General features: G+C 40.5%; 1 protein-coding gene across 6 annotated transcripts in view; it reads left to right on the forward strand.

The window, feature by feature from the left end:
• Window positions 1-1,846: 1,846 nt before the first annotated feature.
• The window catches only part of LOC104943359 (plectin-like), a 78,575-nt gene continuing 53,448 nt past the window's right edge, over window positions 1,847-26,973 (forward strand). For all 6 annotated transcript variants that reach the window (XM_010768723.1, XM_010768729.1, XM_010768726.1 and 3 more), the window contains exon 1: window positions 1,847-5,662. In XM_010768723.1, coding sequence (XP_010767025.1) covers window positions 2,173-5,662 — 3,490 coding nt within the window. In that variant the 5' untranslated portion in view covers window positions 1,847-2,172. The remainder of the gene's footprint in view (window positions 5,663-26,973) is intronic.

Consider the following 26,973-nt stretch of genomic DNA (forward strand, 5'->3'; position numbering starts at 1 on the left):
TCCAGTTACTTTAGCCGGGCCGGCTAAAATGATTGGTCGTGCTTTTTACAGCGCCACGGCTTCCACAGATGACATTTTGTTATGGATTTATTGTCAAAGCACTTCAGATATTCATTGCTATCGGGATGTTAAGAGCATTCCATGGAATATAACAACAAGTGTATCTCGAGCCGGTTTCTCAAACTTACCTACACCACCTTTAAATCTTTGTCTGTGGTTTTAATCACACATTTATGTTAGTTGGGTTCTTTTGGAATGTTCTTGATTGTTTATGTAACTTTGATAATGTGCAAATTTGTTTTTAATATAGCAGTGTCTTTGCAAATACTCTTCTGAAAAAGGGCAGTGTAGTCCAGCTGTCCAGGATAACAGATTTATAGCCTTCTGCTCTGCTTCAGCAGTGAAAGCAGATATGTTCCCCAGTCATAACTGGCTCCCTCCAGTTGACTGTTACCATGGCAAATAAAATAAAAACAGTTTTCCCACAGTGTTTGGATGTGTAATAGTTTGTGTGGTTTCAAACAGCAGGAGGAAAGCATCATTTCATTGCCACTATAATTTCGCAACTAGTCCACTGTGTTCCAGCACGGTACCGTGCGCTTCTACTACTTTTCAATAAATCCTTTTTTTTTAATTGTATGGGATACTCTGCTGTATCCAACAATGGTAAGCTTTCTTTCCAGTATGGCTTGGTCATGAGAGGACACTCACTGACACAGAGAGACAAACTGGAAACAGATGTACAGAAGTGATCTAGGGATAGACATCTGATCTCATGTTACTGAGAGCGAGGAAAAGGTTAGCTATAATGCTCAGTTCTTTATATAGTTGTGCAAGACAGACTCTTGGTTGCAAGCTAATTCAAGCCCGAATGGTAGCGGTCTGAAGCAGCAACACAACGTTAGGGTGCTTTACAGCCTGTTGCATCACTTTAATGAGCTGCAATGGGAAACACTAATGAGTCGATGTCATTTCCTTCATTGGGTGACTTGGTTACTCTCCAACAAACACAGACATTAATAGAGGATAACTTTATGTGTCTCTGCCTCGGTTCGACTTATTTGGCATATCAAACCACCAATGTGTGAGAGTTCTTGTCCTTTAAAACAATTAATTCTATACTTTCCCTTCAAATATAACCCTTTCACATCCAAAATACTGTGTGACATTGTATCTGAATGCCACACCTAGAGTAAACCCCCGCCAGTGATACTTGATCAGGAAATGTGTAAAACTAGATACCTTGTACTAGATAAAATAACAAAGATCCCTAAGGCAGGATAGATGTACTGTATGCCAACTGGTTGACTCTCCTTATGCTAAACTAATCCCTGTTTAGAACAGCCCACTTGCTGTGTGTGTGTGTGTGTGTGTGTGTGTGTGTGTGTGTGTGTGTGTGTGTGTGTGTGTGTGTGTGTGTGTGTGTGTGTGTGTGTGTGTGTGTGTGTGTGTGTGTGTGTGTGTGTGTGACACGCCAAAGGGTGTGTGTCAGCCAGTCGCAGTTTGCGTAGGTGTGTGTGTACATTATAGGAGGCATGTGCTTTCGTGTGTGGGTGGGCGTCTCCGTGAAAGACTGAGCTACAGAACATGTGCTCAAGTACACTCCATAGGTGTGTGGCTCGATTCATTTCTTTATTTTAATCGATTAATCTTATACGTTTTTTTTCCTTTGCTGTCCTACTTCCTGCTCTACTATTTACTTAAGTGAGACTTTTTTTCCATGCCATTTTTTTCCTAAGAAATACAGAGAGAAGGTAGGAGGAGCCGACTGAGAAGTGTGCTTCACTCTCTTTCTCTCTCGCGCAACTCTCTCACACACGCTGCCTCTCTTCCATTCTGTCATTGCCATCTCGGCAGTACGGAGACTGTTCATTCCCAACCTCGCTGAATGCAGGGGGGGACAGCACACTTTTGACTTTGTTTGAGTCAGATTTCGCATTGGAATACTCTTTTTCTTCACGATATCCAAGGGATCAGCAAGAACAAGAGGTAAAGAAAGTAAGAAAAAAAGGATTTCTACTTCTATTTTTTTTTCTAATTGAATTGAACACGTGACAGCCGGTTTTGCCACTGGATTCTTTCACACAAGACGTGAGATTGTCTTTTTTAACTTCCTTTTCATATTGTATTTTTCACTTTTACTTTGAGAGAGCATACTGACACTAAAGCGCAATGGTTGCTGGAATGTTGATGCCCTTAAGGGACCTGAGGGCCATCTATGAGTTGCTGTTTAAAGATGGTGTCATGGTGGCCAAGAAGGACAAGAGGCCTCAGATCAAACACCCCGAGATTGAAAGTGTTAGTAACCTACAAGTCATGCGTGCCATGGTGTCTCTTAAGTCTCGGGGCTATGTGAAGGAGACATTTGCCTGGAGACATTTCTACTGGTACCTGACCAATGAGGGCATTGTTTACCTGCGTGACTACCTCCGCCTGCCCTCTGAGATTGTTCCTGCATCCCTGCAGAGGACCAGGAAGCCGGCTGCCACCATGACCTTTGCTCAACGGGCTGCACAGGTCCAAACTGTAGAAGGTCCTACGTCTTATGTCCCTAAGCCTGGACGCAGGGGTGAAGAAGAGAGCCAAGAGTCTCATGCTGAGCGTCAAGGCTATCGCCATAGGATGATGGGTCCTGGAGAAAAAGAAACCTACTCTGATAGGACCCCCAGGTTTAGGGGTCGTCCACTGGCTGCAGAACCAGTAAGGCCTAAAGCATCATGGGAAGTGGAGGACCAGCCTCAGCCTCTGTATAGAAGGGGGGGCGGCTTCAGAAATGAGGAAGCAGTGATGGAGGAGAGCAAGGTAAAAAGAGTCTCTCGTCAACAAGCTGATGTGAGCATTGAGAAAGTTGCAACAACACCACAGGAGAAAAAAGTGCCTGAAAAAATAATGGCACCAATGTCCGTCCAGAATCAAAGCGCAGTTTTGAAACAGGTTGCTGCAGAGGCCACTGTGCAATCAGCAGCCTTCAAACCAGCCCTACCATTATCTGTGGCTGCTGTCGCTGTGGCTACAGGTGCTGCAACATCAAAGCTTCCAGCGGAATCCTCTACTCCCAAAACAAATAAAGAGAGGATTGCAGATGAAAAAGCTTCCACGAAGACAAGTCAAATGGTGACAAGCAGTTGGGCTTTCACAACAATTCAGGAAACAGAGGTCAAAGAGGAGAAGACAAAAAAGGTGGTTGTGGAACCAATTCAATCTGCACAGGTAAAGCCCAAAGTTGAAATGGCAATGGATGAAGTAGAGCCCCAAGCAGTTCTTACAATGGTTGACGCTAAGAAAACCACCAGTTTTCTCACTGAATCTGCTCCTCCTTTCATCAATAAAGATGTCAAAGAAAAGAAGACCAAAAATGTGTTTGTGGAACCAGCTAAACCTGCAGATGTCAAGGCAACACCTGAAAAAGCAAGTGATGAAAAAAAGGCCCAGGTAGTTATCACAACGTCTGCTGCTCAGAAAACCTCTAAGCTCACCCCTGTCAATATAGATGTCAAGAAAGAAAAGCCTAAGGGAGAAAAGGTAGATAAGAAACCAATCAAGCCTACAGAAGTGACCCCAGTTGAATGCAAAATAGATCAAGACAATGCCAAGATAACTGCCAAAGTGACAGTCACTCAGGAGACCACCAAACCCCCACCGGACAGTACGGCCAGTGAGCCAGTGTTGTCCACTGATGCAGTAAAGGAGATCTCTAAAGTTAAAGTGGTACAGGAGCCCATTGATACTAAAGTGACCAAGACTGATGAGTCACACCAGCAAACTACTATTGTGACAAAGTCAATACATGAGGTTAAAACTACCATTACTACAACACATCTCTTTGAAACTACTGCCAGCTCTCAAGCTACAAAACCTCTCAAGGGGAATGCTACAGTAACTGAGATTATCACAAAAGAGAAACACACAGATGTGAAAGAGACTCCTCAGGTCAAGAAAGATGTAAAATTAGTGGCAGAAGAAGTACTTCAAGTCTCAGCACCGGGGGTCACATTAGGAGAAAAAGTCTCCTGTTCACCTCAGCTCAGTCAAAATGTTGCCCCCATGCGAGTGGCAATAGAAACACAGCAGGCTGTCGAAGGGAGCTCTAAATCAAAAAGAAAGAAAAAGAAATCTCCAGGTGAGAAATCCAAGAGTTTCGATGCTGAGGAGCTTCCTGAATCAAAGGGGGAAAAGGAGAAAACCCCTGAGGGGCTCGCTAAAAATACCCTTAAACCCGAAACAGTGATGACCTCAGAGACACTGACCGTGTGTACCAGCATCAAGACTGAGGGACCTATAGGGGGAAATAATACTCAGGCTAAAATAGATGTTAATGGGGGGGAAATAAAGGAAGTCCCTAAACAACTTAATGAGAAGCCACTAATGGAAGTCCCTAAACAAATTGAAGCAGCATTACTGCCAGTAGATAGGGTCCCAGCAGTGCCCCCAGTGGAGCTTTCAGTCGATGCACAACAGAAAGAGAAGGTGGAGAAAAGCAGTTTCAGCAAAATAACACATGAATCATTATACTCCAAGGACAAGGCAAATACCAACTTGCCTCACATGGAGCCAGTGAAAACGGAGGAAATAACTGTCACTAAAGTAGAAACAGTGTCTGTGCAGAAAAAAACTCAAATAGAGCTTATACAAGCAAGTCCTAACTCTGGACCAGAATCTCAAAAACTCACAGTTGAGACTAAATCCCTAATTGCCAAAGAAAAAGCTACAGAGGAGTCTTCAAAGGGAAAGAAGAAAGGGAGAGGGAAAAAGCAGGCTCAGGCGACATTATCAGACACCTCAAACACAAAACAGGCCTCTTTGCCTGAAGCAGGAACTTTGCTGTCCACTGACAATACATCATTGGCCAAGGACACCGTTAAAGCCAGCCGTGTCACGACCTCCGAACTGACAGAACTGAATGTTTCTCCAAAGATGGCTCCTGAAAGAATGTGCTGTGAGGAAACCAGGCGGACAGCAGCTGTGCTGTGTGAGGCCCCGGCAGACAAAGAGGAGGTGGAGCCAGCCCTACTCTTTGCAGAAAAAGTCAAGCGGGAGGTTCCGAAACCAAAAACATCCTCCACTGCGAGGGAAGCACCCGCAGCCGGAGAATTAGCGTCAGCAGCACCAGGAGTAACAGCACAGGCAGCTGTAGCTCCGACAAAGGCCAGCCCCCTCCACAAGCAAGAGGAGCCTCCCATAGTTTCACAACATTCAGCCAGTCAGGCAGCAGAGCGCTGCACAGAGAAAAGGCTCTCTGCTTCTCAGGCCTTAAAGCAGGAGGAAGAGAAGAAGAGTGACTCGAAGAAGGACACACCCTCTGCCATTGCCACACCCGCCTCTGCCCAAACTGACCAGCTTCACCTGGGGGACACCTGCGAGTCTAAAAATCCCGAGACAGAAGAGGCCGACATGAAGAGGAAAATTGTAGTAGTTGAGGAGATAGTCGAGGTGAAACATGTTGTTAGTCCTGAGGCAAGCGGGCATCAATCACCACCTCCAACTGAACAACCTGTGGAGGGAGGGGAGGAACTGGACCTGGATGTTCTGGAAGCAATCGCCATCAAGCGGTCACTTTTGGCAGGCTCACCGGGAGCCGGCGTGCAAGGAGCCTCATCTGATGAAGAATGGGACCACTCGTTGGACGAGCCAGAGGAGAAGACATGGCCTCACTTCATTGAAGGTTTGTTTGAATCTCAGCCAATTAACCTTCTTCCTATCTACTATCGTTGTGCACGTGATGTAATTGCAGCTGGATTTAGGTTCCCACCTTTCTTTCTTTTGAAGCATGGGAGGTACTAGGTAGGGTTTTTCTTTTGATGAACCTCCACATTGTCATGCACTTAAAGTAATCCTTACTAAGAAGAACACTCCCATACTGCAATTGTCTGTCTCTGGCTTCTCTTTCAAAGTATTATTTAGGGTGATTTGATTACAGTTTGTGGCTTAAAGTGACATGTTATAGAGCCCAGCCTCTCCTTGTGATGTGGACGAGAGACAGTCTCTCTTTAGGAATAGCTTCAGTGAGCTGGTGAGAGTCAGTTGAGATGAGGCTGTGATTTAATTATCCCTGTGTTAAAATAGATTAGTGTCAGTAACACAGTCACAGTACACCCTGTATTGTATTCAAGACAACATACAATAAAGTAGTACTTGAATGATAACACTGTGCTACATTTGCACTTTACAACTTTGATTAACCACACTGTTTACATGCATGTGGCAATGATCATTTTATAAAAACAAACCCAACAATCACACTTTCTTTGGATGGGGAATTCCATTGTTTGGTGATAAATTGAAATATGCACATGTGTCAGTGAGAACATGTCATCTCTGGGCTATCTGATTGTTTGCCAGATGAGATTATGCAGACCTTCAGTCATTCCAACAAGGTGGGGCTCTTTGCTGAGATCCAGCCTTGCCTGTTCTCCACAGAGACATGTTGTGCGTGAGTTAAAGCCACAGAGGAGAGGTGTGGTGCTTTTGGGAGCATTTCTCCTCTTTGCTCCAGTAAGACTGTTATTGGATCTGTTCTCTCAGTTCTCTTTTCAGCATGTCTTGAAATAAGCATGCCTCCTTGCATACCTTTGTGTAATGGTATGTGGTAAAGATGTGGGAGTTATGTGTGCAACGTGATAACAGTGCCATATGTTGGCCTCTTTTGCTGGATTTGGAAAAAGCGGAAAAATACTGGTTTGACTTTGAAGCTGTGGTGTGTGTGAAACTGATGAATCACAATGCTGAAGCACATTCATGTGACTCTGGATTGGGCATGATTTCTAATATTTCACAATATTTCACGTGTTATTTTTGACAAACATTTGAAGTCATCATAGGGTGTGTGTAAGGACTTCACATGGGCGTTGTCTTTTGTGGGTGTGAGCCACGGACAAAGAGTCAGGAAGTTGGAATAGTTTGCTCACTGCTCACAGGGTGTGTTTGTTTGGTTCCACACGTGACACCAGATCTGGATTCAATTATCCGCCAGGATCTTTTATTCAATCTGTGGTACTCATCTGGATAATAAGTCCCTTTTAAGCTATGATAAAACTTTATTTATGACTCACATATATAGTAAATAACACATATGCAACTCAACATTAACAGATGTTTGATTAAATTATTGCATTAACTCTTAAACAAAATGAACCCTAGCACTGATAATTGGATTAGTCATGACAATGATCAAGGATTTTTGCTTGAGTTCTGTGACATCATCAGATATGGACTAAGCAGTGCCAGTTTATCAGATGACCACAGTGTTTGGTGACCCACTAGTGACATCTGCTGTCCATTACCAACCATTGTCATGTGTCATATAGACCAAATGCTACACATATAGCCATAGCAGAATATTTTATCTCATGTATTGGACAACCTTTTTCTCTTTTTTCTTTGTAAAGCAGGTTCAGTGCAATGTTGCCAAAGCATTTTCTTTCAGATTTTACCCCAAATATGTTGATTTACAGAGATATAACTTATAGTGCTGTTTTCCTAGAGTATGGCATTCTTGGTATGTTAGCTAATATTTAGCTGTCAGCAGACCCAGTTACACCCTAGTATATAGTGTCTGTAAGGTATGTCTACTTTTGTCTTTCCACCACTTTCTTCCCTTTATTGAATCAGCAAAACCAGGAAAGAGCAAAAATATTTGCAAAAAGTTACTTATGCCACAAAAATGTTGCTTTCAAAACAAGGGATTCTTAAGCTGGTTTAGATTTCAAGGGAATGCATTATGTGAGGCGTTTTTTTGAATGAAGGGCGCTGTATGGGATTTGTATGAAATGGACACGGTTGAGAGGCAGTTTTAAACTCTGCCCACACATGGCACCAGTGGCAATTAGAGTAAATCACATCCCAGACATGGCACTGAGGGCCTTCGTGTTTTTTTCTCTCTCTCTGAAATCATGCATTCTTTAAATGAAGATCTACAGAACGCTGCAGTTTTGTGCATCTCATTCTGGTGGCACATCATTTTGATGTTATTACTCACCCGGACCATTCTCACATCTGAGAGCTCGAGTTATTATCCTGACCTTTTCAGTTAGCAAAAATAGAAAGAATAGGGGACATAATGACTATTCAATCCCACGGTATCTATCAAAGCCTGTGTTGTGAGTCGGCAGCTTAAATAGATTTTCTGCTGCTGATGACCACCAGAGATGTTTTGCTCAAAACAAAGTAATTGACCTTAGCTGTCGTGCCCCATCTTTCACTGCTCCACCCGTGAAATCACTTTGAATATTTTACTGCACTCATAAGTGTCAGAACATATCAGCCGACCTTATATAAATTGATAATGAAAGCAGCCCAAACAAACATTTTGACAATGGAGAGATACTGTTGATACAAAGAGTCTTTGCCAGGGTTGAAAATACAGAGTCGGAATGAAACCCGAGTGCCCGACTGTAATCCTCCAAAGCTGCTGAATTATTGATATGTATTCATGTTTTAAATATAAAACAAGAATCAGACATTAATACCTCTGTAATATTAATTTAAAACTTTTTTAGAAGAAGCAAATTCTGTAAAGCGGCCAGAAATGACGTAACATTGTAATGAGAAACCATAGCATTATACTGTCTCATGAGAATTTCAAAGTACCGCGTAGGCAAACACCAAATGTCAAACTTAACAGCAGCCCATCGCAACATCATGGGTAGAGTCTGGGTCATGACTCAGAATCAGAAATCTGTTATAGCAATAAAACATTTAGCCAACTGTGAACCAAATCCCCCAAAACTAGGGGTTGATAACATGTGGAAAATATTGAGGTTTTGGCCAAGATGGTTGTGACGTTAGTCATTTCCCAGGGTGAATGTTGGACTGTACTACAAGGGCTCAGTTTTGTGAGTCATTTGAAATAGTTGGATTTTGTGCGTCTTCTACACGTTTCAGTATTATGTAGTGTTTTATTTCACAAGCATATCAAATGTGACCTTTCTGTTTTGACCCTTGCTTTATGAAATGTTTTCTCAGGTGAAAACTCACCACATGGCTTGTCAAGATAGATTTTTAAGTAAGGGACAGCAGTATTAACAAAGTGAAGCTCCAACAGTTTATAGGTGTAGATTGAGATACAAGGTATTCCTTCTGGACAAGAGCTTTGAATACCTTTCGGCTATGAGTCTAAACGTGAATATTATGAGCTTGAGGCTCAGTTTGTGAAGGCACAAGTCAAGTCAATGGAGGAATTCCCTGTGATCCTCTGTAAAGCCCCCACATGGTTTCTCAGTATAGCTGCACACAGGGCATCCATCTATATTGTCCATGTTTCATGACACAGCTCTGCTCTCCAGACACCGGCTGGAATTGCTTTTACGGAGAAATGGAACCAGTTGTCAACACTGTGATTGCCCAAGCCATTCGCACATATTAAAAGCAACTATATTTAGAGAATGCATTGCTGCAATCCCAAAAGCAATGGAGAATGAAGCCTAGAGCTCAACTTACAATCTTTCCATCATTAAACTCTGTGTGTGGCTATATCATTCAACAACATGATCTCTTGGGAAGGTGCCTACAACACAGCACCTTAAAGACAATGTCAAAGGTCAAAGTTTTTGCATTCTGTTTTCATTATCAACTTATCATATTAGAATACACATGGTGAGGTTTGAGTTAAAATATGGAATTCATATTAAGTTACAAACTTAAATGAAGCAGACAAAAATAAACAATGACATAAAGACACAGCAAAGCAGTTTTTAACATGTGGTTAACATTGTGAATTAAAACACAAATACTTGACTATGTTTAGGAAATGACAGTGGTTAGGATTAGGGTTGAATCATATTGTTTGCTATGTTTAAACCTAAGTTAAGTAAGGTTTGTTTAAAGGAACATGGTTTGGGTGGTTAGAATAGATTGGTTTGTTACGTAAATTACAAGTCAACAATTAACTTGTGTTTGTTTCACCCACCCAATCACCCTGTCTTCCTCCCTACATTCCTGTTAAATACACCATCTGAAACACTTTATTTAAACATCTAATATTGCTGCGATCTGAAATAACATGCAAAAAGCAATAAATGCAAATGATAACAAAGAAAATCATGCCATTTGGTGATACCAGACTGGACATAATCATTATTCCATCAGTCCTAGCTCTCAGTTTTCATATTTCATATTTACAGGCTATATCCATCCACTTAGTGTTGTTGCCAGTGCCTTTTCCCATAATGACACTGACCATACCCAATGCAACCCATCTCATTTACAGTGATAACCAATCAATAAAAATGGGAAAATCAGCACCAAAGTTACTGTTGGAAGACATTATAAATTGATATATAAGAGTTTATTACTGTATCACATTGCATCACATATCATATTTAGTTTTATCATCATCAAGCTAACTATGTATGGCATAAATGCTTCTTGTCGTATAAAGTGATGACTCTACTTTTGTATGTGTCGACAATTTTATATCGTAATGATGCTTCTAGCATATGTTGAAATTTGTTTTTCTGGCTGAGAGCTGTGACTCTATATTACACAATAAACCTGCCATGATCATCATCAGAGAGAGCACTAGGAAAGGAGGGCGGGAGGGAGGCTTGTGTTTGTGGAGGTTGTCGCTAAGGGTGAGCTTAGCCAAGTGTCCTGCTTGAGCTCTTCCATCAGTTTCTAACTGTGACACTGTGTGATCATTTAGCTCTGGAAGATATTTATAACCCTCAGTCAGCCCCGACCCTCTCCCCCTTGCCACCCACCCCTCTCAACCCTCTCAGTCCCCTCGCTCCTGCCCCCTTCCCCTGCCATGGCGCGTCGTCCCTCCTCCCCTGGCCACGGGAGAGCAGGCTGACGGATCCTAGCAGAAGGCACAGCCTGTCAAAATTGAACACAAGGGAGAAACAAGGCAGTTCAGAGCAAACATACAGGAGCCTCTCCCGTTCTCTTCATTCCCCCTCTGTAAAGCTCTCGTCCTCCTCTTTCTGCCCCGTACCGCCTCTTAGATGAAGATCATACCTGGTAGGTCCACAGAGTGGGGTTGATGTGGCGTGTCTGTCTGTTTCTAACTGTGTGTCTGTTTGGCTACTGAGTTTCTGGCAAATGCACTGTGTGAAGTCTTTTTGTGTTCCCGATGGGTGCTCGGACGCGACACACACACTTGTTTAACAAAGAGTAACCTTCTGCTACGGATTGTATTCCTTATTTAAACCTGTCTACAGTGTAACTTGATTCATGAGTGAGATTGGCTGCCTTCAATATTTTCCTTTATTTGATTGGTATGCCGATAGAAGTGTGTGAGGGGAGGGGTTGAGGAGAGAAATGCCACCCCCCACCACTTCTATCCTGTCCATCATGACATCTGATGGACGTAAACAAGCAGGGAAGACTTGCATATCCGAAACTTTTTGTCTGCGTGTGAGATACAATCGCGTGTCCGTCTGGGCTATTCCGGATTGCTATAAAAACCACAACCACCTGTTATTGTACTGGATGATCCCTATACATCTACAGAAGTGCGTTCAAAAAAGAGGGTCCTTTTTTATATTTGTAGTTCCTGCCTTTTAAGACTAATCACGTTGTGTTTTGTTATGTAACCTAAAAAAAAGTACACTTTATTGAGCAAGTGTGACTCACTCAAGGATATTATTGCTTGGCATTGCTTAACTGGGTTGAACCATTTTCTACCGAAATGTCTTATTTGCTAAGAATGGAGATAACAAGCCCACTCTGCCTGATAACATGAAGTTATTGTATCACTAAGATCAAATGAGCCACAGGGGTGCATCTGATAAGCAACAGTGACAAAGTATAGGTTAGTTAATTTTCTTCCTGCTTCATTGAAACAGGTAGACGTCCAACCAAACCAAACCATAGATCGAGATATCTATAATATGGATTAACAGCAACACTTTAATTGTAAAAAAATATTAACAACTTAGTTTGCTCTTTTGATAGGATAAGATGAGATCATATTTGACCCAACAATGTGAAAACAGAAAAAGACCAAAAGATAACATAACAGCTGTAGACATACTATATATACACATATTGTGACAAGTAGCTGATTGTTAGAATACATAATTCAGCCCAGCAGCTGAACTAATCAGGAGCAGACCAGAAGAAGACTTCCAGTAACAGCTTCAGGGTGGTGCAGGAATTCCTGCTTTGGGTGTCCTTTTTTCTTTTTTAAATGTCTCTGCCACACCCACACCGCCCCAGCACACTCTCTCCTCCCTGCCCCCCCCCAATGAAGGCCCACCTGTCATCACAGCCTGGGCCTTTCCCCTGATCCCATCTACCTTATCCTTATCTATCTTTCCCAAAAAATGCCTTCCAGCCCCTCAGGACCCACTTTCCCCATCCTGTTGGTTTTGGGGCACTTAGTTACCCTAATTGTATTCTGGCGCTTGAGAAAACCAAAGAGGCAAGGTAAGAGCAGTTGCAGGATATTAAAACAAGGTTGTATTTTGAAGGTTTAAAATGTGATGAGTGACATCAATTTTTCAAAGTAGCTCGATGCTAGAGGAGTGTTTGATTTATTTCTTCCTCGTTGAATGTTAAGTTTACCTTCAAATACTATGTTAGCAATGTTAGGTTTAGGGTATATTTTTGCACATGTATCATTTTGATTATGTCCTATTAGGTTTGGTGAGTTGGTTGGTTGGTTGGTTGGCCTGACTTCAAGAAACTTGGTTGAAAGGTGGAAAGAACCCATTACATTTGTAAGCATAATCAATCCCACGGCTAATTACCTTTAGCCCAATGTTTTTTTTTATAATAATTGATCCTTTGACCTATAAAGGTAATATCTCTAACTCCACAAGGTCTCACACATCTTCATATATTGCATGTTTACCCTGCACGTTCATGTGCAACCTAAAGACCTGTCAGCCGTTTCCCATTCTGACCTGTTGAAGGTGCCACCAGTCCTTTACGTGCAATTTTTTGTCTGTCCTTACTTGCAAAGAGACTGGCCCTCATTACGCTCTGCCAGCATTGGAGGAGTGACATTAGATTGACAGTCTGACATGTCACAGTACATTGATAAAAAACAGTCGTGGTTAAAATTAGCAGAACTCAGGTCACTTACTCTGTAACAATGCCGGACTAGGTCCCTCCCAAACCTGTCTTGTCAAGTTTGGCTATATATCAAAACAGATTGGTGTTTGTGTGTGTGTTTTTTCTGGCTTAAGGCCATGGAACTGACATTCTATCAAAAGACATGAATCAATGTGTCTGTTCAACAGCACTTTGATGACTTTATCTTGGTTTAACCATGGAGAAATAAAAGGTAGATAAACGATAAATTGTTTAGGGACATTTGACAGTCTGTCCGGGAAATGTTCAGGCAATCATATGATCTGGGCTGATTTAGGATTGGAAGCTTTGCATTTTGAAATGGCGTTCTGATCAATTTGTCCTTAAATGTCAATATTAAAACCCTTTGATATGACCAATGATATATCACCATTAGCTCATTTGATTATTTACTGTTGTTTACATGACCCTGACATTATGTTCTATCTGCAAATGTTGTATCCTCCTGAGTACTGAAGGTTTAAATGCAGCTGCCGTCTCTGGTGATCCATGTTTTTTAGATAAGGCTTGTCATCGGGCTTTATGTTCTTAGCTGTCCCCTTTTTCATTGGCATCCATTATGCTAGATAAAAAAACTCTGTCCTCTAGTTAGCTCCTCAGCTTAGCTAGCTGTTACCACCCTAGTGTTGCTTCAGTTTCTCGTCAGATGCCCGCCACACTGTGCTTTGCGTGCAAAAGGTGGGAACGCGGATCTCTGACCATGTTGGAATGAGGTCAGCTGGCAGGTCACAAGGAAGGGGGCATGGCTGACGTTGACTGTAAATACTGTGTCAACCGCAAGGTACAACACTTAGCATTCACTTGCTGAACTTTGACCCTTCCTATATGTTTGTTTTCCTATCCTCAGACTGCGCCAGTGGGACATACCAAAGCAGATCTCACACTTGCTACAATTGTAGTGTTGCAGCGACATCCTATCCGCCTTAACTTCTTAAGGAAAGGATGCCCTAGGACTGTTCCCAAGCTACTGTATTAATGGGACGGTACATTGATTTGCATAATTTATCATAACCGGTATTCTCAGCATAACAAGTTTGAACAGTAGGCTATTTGATCACATCCGCCAAGGACGTTTTGTTGGTTGAATTGTCGGTTGGTTAGTTTGGTTTTCATTAGAATCACTAAAAACAATTTTCCCGGATTCCATGGAACTTGGTGAACATGTATGGACCAAGTAACAGTCCATCAATATTTTGAGAAGAACCGAATCAGGGGGTGGATACTAGCATACTACTTTAAAATTGTAATCACATTATTTTACATTCCGATTCTACCACCTAATGCTTTTATCCAAAGCAATTTAGAATAAGTCCATTCAACTATGAGGATACAAAGCCCTGTAAGTATATTATCACTCAGGGAGACAACTTTTCTACTGTAAGTTGTGAGAAGTTCTTTTTTTTTTCTTGAGGGGCATCCTGGGTCGCACTCGTGAGGGAGTAGCAAGCTGGTGCACATGCTTGAGTGTATGGTTCAACCATGTCCTGGGTGTAGGAAAGGCCTGATACATTACCAGCATGGCAGGACACTACCAGTATCTTCCAAATGTTCCTGTAGTTTAAAGTAGGCTCACATTTATTTTCTCTATACGGGAGCTAAGGTTTGAAAAGGTGTCAACTCCTTTTTTAGAATGATTTCACAAGTCCCATTTAATCACACACATTGCCAAACAAACTATTTTATAGATGAATGTAAGTGGCACACTGAGCTGTGTGGGCTGTGGTGGTGGAGCTCTGCCACTGCTGTTGGCCTGGATTGTGGAAAAGCAGGCATTTTTCCTGGAAACAGTCATAACTCCTCTGGAGCAATTGAGCAACACTATCAAATATGTGTGTGTGTGTGTGTGCATTTTTTTCCAGGACTCGATCGCCTACACCACTGTGACTGCCGCTGGAGAACGAGTGGGCATGAGTCATAACATAAACAGGGACCTTATGTCTCAGGGGTTTGAAGATACCCAAAGGGGCTGTGGATACACTTCGTATGTCCTAAGGGAGTAGTTAACAGACCCTGATGAGACAAAAAGACAAATGGAGCACATACGGGACGTTCATTTAGAGCTTTATTTATGAGCTGCATTGGGACTAGAGAAACATAACTGTTCCTTTGCTGGTTCTTTATTTATACCCCTTGTGACCTCAATCAGGGATTTCCCAGCTCTCCTTGACTCATTTAGTATACCATGACATCAGCAGTTTACCTAAAGAGCTGATGCTGATGTATTTTGGTGTTACTTTATGAAGGGGGTCCCTCTTTGCAGTTATAGTAATAATTCATGTACTACAGAAAACATCAGTTCTAAGTCAAATAAACGAAGTTTGATTGCAGTTATGTTTAAAGTGTCCTGAGTCATTTTTCATGACTCAGTATTTCTTCAGGCCCTGCCTCAGTACAGTTTTCCTTTAGGAACAATGTGTTACTTCTGTTCAGTTATTGCTGGCACGGATTTCTGACTTCAATACAGTTTTGGTACAAACATTTCCAAACATTTATCTAAAATTAAAGCAATAGTTTGAATTTTAGGGAAATGTACTGATTCACTTTCTTGCTAAGAGGGAGATAGTAAAAGATTAATACCACTCTCATATCTGTCAGTTCAACATGAAGCTACAGCCGGTTAGCTTAGGTTAGCATACAGACTGGAACAAAGGTGAAACAGCTAGCCTCACACTGTCCAAAGAAAACAAAAACTTGGCCAGCATTTTTTGTGCCTGGCTAAATAATGTACCTGCACATGTTCCTCTGGACAATGCAGAATGGATTATACAAATACGATAAATGTAAAAATGTTTGGCTTTAGAAATTATGTTTTGGTTAACTTGGGAGTCAAGGGCTAGCTGTTATGCCCTGTCTTTATGTTAAGCTAAGCTAACAGGTTGCTGGCAGTAGATTCCTATTGACCGGACAGAGAGGAGAGTCTTATCACTCTTCTTATCTGGCTCTCCCAAATAAATTAAAGACTTGATTTCCTTAAATGTCAATGTAGTAATTTACTACTCCCTTTAATTGTACATCTTACATGAGGTGAAGTGCTTCCTTATGTGTCTAGTGTGACTAAGATAACACTTAAAACAACTGAATAAGGTTGACTCAATAATATTAAAACGGACAGACATTTGAGACAGCACTTCAGTTTTACCTGATTCTTTTCAGGCAGCTTTTCTTTTTTGTTTGCTATCAACATAGTGAATTTCTCAAATGTAATGTTTTAATTGCAGCTATATCCATTTTAAGCTAATAGGGTAGCAATTACATTTAATTTCAGGCTCAATTGGTGCAGTCTTAAAATAATCGTTGAAGCAATTCATCCAAAAATGCTGTTCAGTGAGTGATGGTGGTCATTGCAACATGTAAAAAGATCAGAGGGCATCCGGTACAGTCCTATGTCAGAGGTCAGTGTCCTGTAATGAGAGAACACAGCATATTGAGGTCACTTTCTCTTTCAAAAGCGACCTAGGAAGATCTCAGCTGTGCCCTGTCGTAAATTGTCACATGCTCAAGTTGACTTGAGAAGACTGCTCCTTTGACCACACATCCGATCATTACTTGATCTTAGAAGTCAGGGTTTATAGATTTTTGGTTTTATTGGACTTTCTTTTTACAATAAATGTACAAACAGGAAGAGGATATAGGCAAACATGATGTGAAGATAAGGTTGAATTGTCGATTATCTTTGGTTTTGCCCATCAAAGAGTAGTGCTGCATGGCCACCAGTACAGCTCTCATTTTTCAGAAAGTGCTTCCTGTTTCCTTTTTAACTTCCCTCACACCAGCTGGAGTGGTATGTTTGGATCACAGGGGGCTACTGGGTGGTCTTGCTCACAATTGCAGGATTATGGGGTCATGAGCGAGGGAATTATCTTTAAGAGATGGGCTCATATGGAGAAAGAAGCAGATATTTAGATTATAAAGGTTTATCTTGATATCTGTACAGTAAGATGTTGTGCAGGTGAGTGCAGGGACCTGATGTAGTAGTGTATGGACTGGGTGGGGGCCAATGGGGGTCAGTTTGTTGAGGAGACCACATGGTTGTTACTACCAGAGCCCTGAACTTGGCAGTTTTTTGTGAATATACTTTGTCTTATTCTAGTATTTCAGTAAACAAATTATTAAAGAAAATGGGTTAAGAAAAGCAGTGACACAGAAGACTGAAGACAATGCAGATGTTGTGGTTGGGTCCTAAGTCATAATGTAATAGAGAACAAATGCAAAAAGAATGTGCCTCAAGCTGTGAAAACACAATTCCATATTAACATCAGAGGAAAGTGAAGATAAATCTCACAGAATGCATCCATCACAACCATGAGTTAACACTTTGGTACCCTTGAGTTATGATGGGGGAGGTGACATACTATCTGAACAGTCAAGCTCTGAGGAGTGGTAACATGTCTAGAGATAATACAAAGTGTGAGTATTTTCTAAGGAATTCATTCCTTTAGATAAGCTACAAGTTGCAGTAAAGGTGTCATACACAATGCTTAGAACATGTTATAGTTCCAGGCTCAAACCTCATGTTTTTGTCTTGTTGTAAATGAACAACAAAAATATATACAGGGGTCTTTATGGGCAGCATTATCTTTATGAACTAGTAGCAGGATATAAACACTGATGGTGACCAGTTTTATCTCAGAAATGTTAGGATGGGGATAATATAGGATACATATTAAACAATCTATATGTCAGAATTCTATAATGTTTACTTACAGACTGATATCAGTGTGTTAAAAATAACTTTCTTAAGTTATGATAGTATCAATGGAATAGCAGTGGGGTAATGTAAGCAATAACTTTGCTTTGTACATCATTTTAGCATATTAGTAGTCCAGATTCTGAAATGTGTTTTCTGCATTCTATACCTTTAGGTACATTTTACTGAATATCCTGACTACCTTATATTTAGTTTCAATGTATGAGTTTTATTTTTGAACAAAGTATTTTTTACAGTGTTGTATGTGTTGATTGTGCTGTTGGTTAATTTGTGGAGGAAAGCTTTCTATTGACCAGGGTGTTATACGTGTGTCATTGCAAAGTTCCCATTAGGTCCCATTACAAATGGACGTTTATTTAGATTACTATAGTATATATTGGGAGAAAACAATGTATTTGTCCGTCAAAATTATTAAGTATTTGTTCATAGTTTATTGCTCTATAGTTGCAGCAGTAATGTAACATGAAACAAGTTTGGGAGTGGTTATGATCTGACTCCATCTAGTGGTGAAAACCTTGTATTCCTTTCTGATATTGGTACAGTGATCTGTTGGCTGGACGACGGAGTTTTCCTTTCCACTTGAAATCACTCAGTTATGGGGAGACTCATCTGTCTGTGGGTCTAAAAAAACAGCCATGAGTAAGAGTCAGTCACAGCTACCACCGCACATGCTTTTGTATGTTTTTAGATCTGTTGTCATGGAAACATCCCTCAATTTCCTCTTTTTCCACATTTAGATGGTTACTTGGAATTACCACATGACAAAACATTGAATTAATAGAAGATAAAAGAAAAGAGGAACCTACAATATCAGTTAATCATAAGGTTTTACATTCGTAATAGTTTGTTCTAAGAGTTTGAGACAATTCCATCTTTTTGAAGCAGCACAATGTTCACTGTTGTTAGTGACACAGATTATTTCTCTTCTTAATTCAGTGACAACATTTATTGACATCTTCTAAAGAGAAAATATAAATGTTGCTTTAACTTATCATCGATTTATTGATTCATTTTGTTTAGTGTGGAGCTAAAACACTTAAGTTAACACTTAAGTTAACTGTATTGACAACTAAATTGTTAATAGTTTGATCATGATCATCAGCATGGATATTACATGTTTTGAGTCTGTAGTATTTTTTTACTATGGAGTGAAGCAGGCAAAACAACATGGTGGTCAAAATAATTTGACAAACCACCATCATAGAGCTGCTCGATTATGGCAACAATCATGATCTCGATTATTTGGGTCAATAATTGTAATTGCGATTATTAAATGTGATTATTCATTGACTTTGAAAACATCAATTCATTGGAGAAAAAACATTTGAACAGTATGTTTTTAACAGTTGATTAGCCTCAACTTTAAGTATAGTTCAACTGAAAAACCAAACTTTTTTTTTAATTTAAAAACCAAAAAAAAAGAAAAGTAATAATAGTAATACAAAAATAATCGTTTTATTTCGATTCCGTTGTTTTCGTAATCATTGCAAGCCATAATCGTAAACGCGATTTAAAATACGATGAATTGAGCAGCCCTGCACCATCATGGCAATTTGATTTATTTGATCATCTCTGAAAACACACAGTATGGTCTTAAAACCTCCATTTGCCTACTTACACTTTATTCAGGCAGTCCACTTTGTAAACTGCTAAGATGTTGTTACATCCTCTGCCCTTATTAAAATAAAACAGTTTACTCTTTTAAATGACTCACTCTTAAATTTACCTTTGGGCATATTAAAGTTACATTGACTGTAATCTCTGTTCTAAGCCAAGTGACCTGCAGAGGGAGCTACATGCCATTTACATGTTATCCTCTGTGCCATTAAAACTACATCAGCTATTTCCCCGTTGCCCTGTTGCATTCGAATCCACCACTTTAAACATTAGCGACAAACTTTATACCAGATGTGCTTTCCGCGGACCTTTCTGAAGCTCAGAGCGCAGCTATTTTTAAATCTCAGCTGCCGCGGATCTAATCCTGAGGCCTGTTGAGTCTGGGTGAAACTGGGTCTGCAGCTTCATCATTGGATCTAATTCTGACAACATTATCTGATGTCTGCCGACAGGCTGGAGATCATTTTTGATTAAAACTGGACGATGCATCATGGCACAGATATGACTCACTCATGGCTTTGAGGAGATTGAATGTTTAGGGACTTTTGTGTCAGCACGATAATCTACATTATTTATCCAAATGACAACATCTTAGAATTATAAATATGTCAAATATGAATGAACAAACTTTTTTTTCTTTTCCCTCTAAAGAAGATTAATTTATCTGGTTTATTTAACACGGCTAATTTAACACATTTATATTTAATAACATTGCCTCAGTGCATAGCTTTGCTTGACTGAAAAACAGGCTGCCTTTCATGGTTTAATTTCAGGAAGTCAATTAGCTTCCTAATCATCAATCATTGATGTCAAGTTATTTAAAAATACTAGGATACAAGTATACTTTATTTGGTCCAAAAACATAACGTCTGATAATGGTAAATGTACATTATAATGCATATTTCTGAAAACAAAGCTATGGCGGATAAATTATTGACAGTTTGGTGACAATTGCATAACAGACACTAAGATTGAGGAAGACAAGCATTGCAATTTGCATTAAAAAAAACAGTTTTTTTTAATGTACTATACTAGAAAATAATGAACATCTGAATTGTCAGAGCTGTTTTATGAGCAGGGTTTTAACAAAAGTGAGATTTTGAATTGGTCAAATGTATGGAATAATGAATCATCCATCTTTTCTCTCTCCAACTTAACCTTTCTTATCCTCTAAACTAAGGGTAATACACTTGTTTTTATTATTATCAGCCATAAGCAGCAGATACCTATCAGTTATTTCTAGGCTCTAACCTCATTGTTGGTCTTTTTATAAATGAGTAGCTAACAAATATATGACATGGTCATAATGGGCAGCATTATCTTTATGCACAACTTTAAACGCAGGATGTAAACACTGATAGGGTGACGTTTTATCTAAGAAATGTTCAAAACATCTACATTGCAGACTTCTCCAATTTTACTTTAGAGAGTGATAGGACGTCAGTAGTAACTACTTTCTGAAGTTATGATGGTATCAATGGTACAGTAGTGGTGGGATTCAACAAAGTACCTAATGAAGTGCTATGTTGAGGTACTTTCTGCTTACACTGTTCTACTTTTCAGAGAAAAATATTGTTATTTTTAATATGAAGAGGTTATAAAATACAATGTTGCGTTATACATAGAACCATTCAACATCATATAATCATGCATGTCCAATCAAATTCATTCAATGTGTTTCCTATCGATTATACCAATTCGGCGTGAAAAATATTAAGATGCACCTCCTATTTTTTTTTAAGATTGGTGACTGACATGCCACAGTGTTTGAGTCATATACTGAGAACATAATAGTACTTTTGATCTTCTTCAGAAGGACCAGTCAAGGATCTCTCCCTACATGTTGTAAGGCTGTGTTTTTATTTGCTTGGCTGGCTTTGTATGCTAAGCAGAAATCTGATCCACCATAAGCCGTGATTTAGGTGGCAGCTATCTGGGCTTGCCTCCTCCTCCTCCTCCTCCCCCTCCTCCTCCACCTCCTCCTCCTCCTGCTCCTCCTCCTCCTCCTCCTCCACATTCCTTTCCCCTGTGGGGTGTGGCGGCTCCTGCAGTGAAATGCTCCCACTTTCACCTGAAGTAAATATGAAAGACTAAGGGGTTTAAGAAAGGGTAGACAAATGAAGAAGATGGGTAGAGCAAATACTCTTTATTATCCTCTACAATGGGAGGTGTTGTCCATCTCTGTGCAAACTCTTGCAATTGCTCTTCATTTCAGCACTTTCAAAAACCATAATGACATATTCTCAGAGTTCTTTTATCCTGTAATCTGTTTCCTTTGTGTGGGAATAGACTCCCACTAGATGCATGTGGTTCAAGCTGTTTGTAGGTATTAGAGGCATACTGTTGCACAACTCGGTGTGCTTTGTTCAGCTGTGGTTTGATTTAAACACATTGATGCCAAAGGATAAAGTTAAAGAGTTAAAGCTGATTGATTTTAGATTTGTTTTAGCCAGATCCCTATTATTTTTGAAAGTTATATTATTTGTTTTAAGATGTTCTCTTACTGTACATTTACTACAATAATGGTAATAAACAAGTTGGTGGAAATCATGTCATTAAAAAAAATGTATGATTAAAAACACACATTTCATATATCAGATTATTTTTAGACACTACTATGAATACTCTGTTTGAAAAAAATGAGAAGCAAAAGTTATATTGGGAATGTGGTTTTTGAGCCACAGGTGCTGGTGTTGGAAGGAACCAACCCATTATGGTCAGATTTGTTTATGGAAATGATACCGAACCATTCTCACAATGATGCAGTGTTTGTTTGGTGACAAGATTAAAATGTCTACACCTGATTCTGACTGTGTTAGGTTGGGTTTATGGACAGCAGGGCTTGAGTTGAATGCTTACATCAGCAACATATCATGCTCACAAACACATTGCTAACACATGGTTTGCTCTGTCTACCATGCATCTTAGTGTTTTAATAAAGTGTGTAAGCATCTACTAGTAAACACACAACATACAGCTGACACTAATGGAAGTGTCCTTAGTTTTGCAGGTATTAGAAACGCAACTCCATTGCAACATCTTGGTAGCCTAAACCCTCTCTGTTTAGGGTTTTGTTTGTGTGGCAAAACTCAAGGGTTCAAAACCATAGTCCACAAACAAATGGGTGAATTGAATTCTGTGTCAAACCAACGTATCAGACTGATAGAAGAGCGTTACCTGATCATGGTAGTACTGTAGAAGAAAAAGTCTGAAGACTTGGTAGACTCTTGGATTGATCTAGCAACCAACTAACATTGCTATAAGTATGAACAGACAAACCAATATGTCTATAGAGTGGGGGATATGGACAATAAGGCTCCATAAAACAATGCTACAAGTTCCCAAATCCAACCTTCATCTGAACAATCCTATTGAGCAGTAATATACAAGTATGTTGAATCAGCAAATGCAGTCCATTGTATCAGTCAAAATGTCCTCAAAGTATTGCAAGATCAACAAACCCAATTTCCCTGTCACTTCCATCATGAAATATCCTCAATGCTTCAACTTGTAATTAAGAAGAAAAATGAAAAAAAACGTTCTACTCTTACTTTCACTAAGCGCTTTCTCCGCACATAAAAAGCCCCATCTGGTTTCGATGAAGCCAGATGAGGAGGCAGTGTAATAAGCATGTTGAGACCTTAATGATATGTCTCCTTTTGGGTGGAAAGATCTCTTGACTAAGATGTTCCACATTTCTGCATCCGTCCAACTTGGGTCCCCTTCTAGTGTTTCCCATGATGTTTAGAAATCCAGCTCTGGTAGGTGTCAGAACATGTTCACCCAAACGTCACTGAGTTCTCAGTTACTGTGTACTGTTGCTTCCACATCTCAGGTAACCTGGAAAACCATTGGTATTCTGTTTGATTCAATTACATGATACCCTAATTTACACTGTCCTCAATGAAAAACGTGTTAGAGAATCCCTTTAGACTGTTGCCGTTCTCATTCTGCAAATCCTGATATGCTACAATTATTTGGATCAAATTGCCCCACGTATAAATTCAGGATGTGGGGATAAATGAATGCTTTTTTATTCGTGACAATATTTTTTGTATTTGCTTTGACTCCTTTCCTTCCTCCGAATTAATTGCCTACCCACATACCACTCCTTCATTCCTTAGCTTGCCTAGACATTTAATGGAGCTATAAAGGTGTGTCTTCAAAATGTGCTAACGTGGCTTGATATGAGTCAACACTCTCATACACCCACAGGGACACATTAAGTGCCTTCATGTTCATACAGGTCAAGTTCAACACCCAGCCACTGCAAGCAGAAATTGTTTTGGATGCCTGATGAAATGATATCAGTATTTGGTAGGGGTATAACACACCTTGCCCTAAAGCCTAGCTGTCAACATGTACTGTATAAGTCATATAGGGGAACATTATGGAAAGACTTAGCGTAAAGGCCCCAAACTCTTGCAAAACTTTGTAGACGAATAACTTTTAAAATAAGTGCCTCATTAGCAATGAAAATGTTACAGCCAAGCTTTTGGTGGCTAATTTTAGCTCACTTAAGCTCACTTTATCCATACATTGCTGTTTTAATCTAAATCAATGAGCCATTTTACATACTGTTTTACCTGTGCTTGTCTTGCGCTACATGTTTTAACTTGTTGCTGCAGGTATGCAGTCTATCGAAAGATACTTGGGGTTACTTTAACAGAAATTTGGCTGATCAAACTGCCAAAATACCTTCTTGTCATTTGAATTTAAAGGGCCCATGTCATGCTTTTCCGGTTACTAACCATCCCCTTGTGTGTTATGAAATGGTCTGCAGAGTCACAAACCCTCAAAGTACACCCTGTAGCGAGTAAAACTCTAACACAGAAAAGACGTGTCTATGCTGCCCCAGAACGCCTCATTGGAGATTTTCTTTTTCCATTTTTTTCTTCCGGGAACCAAGTGACGTAACGACGATCCAAATGGACCAATCCGCGGAGCTCCTCACACACACACTCACTCAGCCAGCCTTATTTTTCTCAGCTGCAGCTCGGTGGATTTCTCAGCCTGGACTCAGCCTGAGACAGCGGGACACGGTGAGGCCTCGCCGTGTCCCGCCGTCTCCCGCAGACCCCATGCAGCAACCAGGAAACAACACTAAGCCAGCTCACACTGTCCGCTCCAGCAGCGAGCCCCGCAACGTCCCGCCAACACGGCACCCAGACCCCACGCAGCATTCTCATCTGTTTGTCATTACTGGTTTCATTTTCTAGTTGCTAACGCCATTGTAACACATAATCACTGATGTTCCGCTGTAACGGTGGTGGACTCATCAGAACAGAGTGGGCGAGCTGACCAATCAGAGCACACCGTTACAGCGGAACATCAGTGATTATGTGTTACAATGGCGTTAGCAACTANGGCCGCAGTGTTAACCATCACGTGAAGTTTGGTGGCGTTCTGAATATGTCAGTTGGCGATATGACATCATCGTTTTCATAGCATCGAGCAAACACGAACTTTGGCGCCAAATCACGTCTACGCCGTGCGAAAGAAAAAAAGTTCCGTGATAACTTTTTGTCGCCTATGTCTCGAGACGCTAGCCGACGAATTTGGAGTCGTACAGATTAAGTCCCTAGGAGGAGATAGTTAAAGTGCGGAGCACGCCAAATAAAAAATGGCAGACTCCCTGTACGTTATTTCATACGCCTCCTAGAGGCTTTTTTGTTCGTCTCCGCACCCTATATATGCGTAGCGAGTTTCGTTCGTCTACGTGAAAGTTAAAGTGGGGGGAGTTTACGTTAAAAACGGGAGTGGTCGTTGCCTACGCAATTTTTGACGCAAAGTTCCGGAACCAATTACACATCGCAATTTTCACCACTTCTGACGTGAGTGCAAAATTTGGTGAGTTTTCACATATGTTGCGGGGTTCAAAAGTGCGCGCAAAGTGTTCAAATAATAATCATAACAAATAATCGGTCCGATATCAATAATGTGCTTTGCGAGCGACTGAATTGATCGCGAGTTGCAGTCGCGCGGAGTTGGGCTCGTGCGGCCTATCAGCCGTCATCATTTCCTTTTCTGTACTTTTGCTGGTCGTTTTCCCTGTTTTGGGTGTGTTTCGCAGGTTTATCGGTCGTGCATAGGGTCTTCGCCGACCTCTGGTCTCAGACCCTAATTAACAATCAAGTGGACAAATCAGAAGCGTTGTCAAAGTGGGATGTTGTTGCTTATAGAGGGAAATAATGCCCATAAAGGAATAAAAGACATCCTTAAGCAGTTAAATATTAAATAATCATAGCCTTGTCTCTGTGTGGAAAACTTGGACATTATTTGTTAAAGATACACTTGCACTTTGTTCTTTGATGAAGTGTTTGTTCCACAAAGAGTCTCTGTCAGTCGGTCCTTCACACTGACCTGGTCTCCTTGGTGAGCCACCACAGTGCCGGCTTTGACTTGCCGAAGATTAACTCTCCCCTCCAAAAGATGGGGGTCCTGATCAAAAACAAACAAAAAAACAGGGATATGTCTTCTTAGAAACAGTAACATTTTTATCAGTCTTTCACTTTTGCTTTTACATTTCCATTTTTGAAACAATTGTGGATTTTGTGTGCTGAATAATCTTACAGTGAATAAAGTCTGTCCCCTACCTGTAGTTGGATGAAATGTAGCAGATCCTTTTTGGCAGCTTGGAAAATGGCGTTAACTTTGTTGTGCTGGACATTTTCTGCTCCAGCTTCACTGTAGTGGTAAACAGCTGATGGAGTGTGCTGCAAGGTCACACTCTTCTTGAGTATCGACTGAGGAGACAGAAGAGTGTATTTGTGACATTAGCAAGAAACTAAACCATAAACTAAACACATATTCTAAGTTAGAATGACCTTGTACAGTTTTTGCCTATGTAGTGTTGTAAAATGGGCCATTAAAGAGACTGCCTAACATTGTAGTGCCTAAACGAAGTACGGTATAATGTAATGTAACGTAACAAGATGCGATGCGGGACTTGCACATGCTAGATATCGATTCCGACTCACAGCAAACTAAACCAAACAAAACAGAACAAAGGTAAAATAAACTAAACTGAATGTAGCTAAACATAACTAGACTAAACTGAACTAAACTATCTAGGTATAACAAAACTGAACTAAATCGAACTAATCATAACTAGACTAACTACTTAGCTAGACAAGCAGAACTAAACTTTACTCATCTCACGAAACTGAACACAAGCAAACAAAATGTAAAGGTCCCATGTCATGGCCATTTCTACTGATCATAATTCCATTGGTGAGGTCTACTAGGACAGATTTATACCGTGCAATTTTCCAAAATCGCATTGGTTTCTCATACAGCATCTCTGTAAACAAGTATGTGTATTCACTCTCTGTCCTAAACGGCTTGTTGGAGCTCCTGCCCCCACCTCCCTGTGAGCCCAGTGTGCTTTGATTGGTCAGCTCGCCCACTCTGTTCTGATGAGTCCGTTAGCAACCAGAATGACAAACATTTGGACCAATTGGTCCATTTGGATCATCGTTAAATCACTTGGTTCCCGGAAGAAAAAAATGGAAAAAGAAAATCTCCAATGAGGCGCTCTGGGGCAGCATAGACACGTCTTTTCTGTGTTAGAGTTTTACTCGCTATAGGGTGTACTTTGAGGGTTTGTGACT

This window comes from Notothenia coriiceps, unplaced genomic scaffold, assembly GCF_000735185.1.
Source record: "Notothenia coriiceps isolate Sejong01 unplaced genomic scaffold, NC01 NC01_scaffold00005972, whole genome shotgun sequence".
Taxonomy (NCBI): Eukaryota; Metazoa; Chordata; class Actinopteri; order Perciformes; family Nototheniidae; genus Notothenia; species Notothenia coriiceps.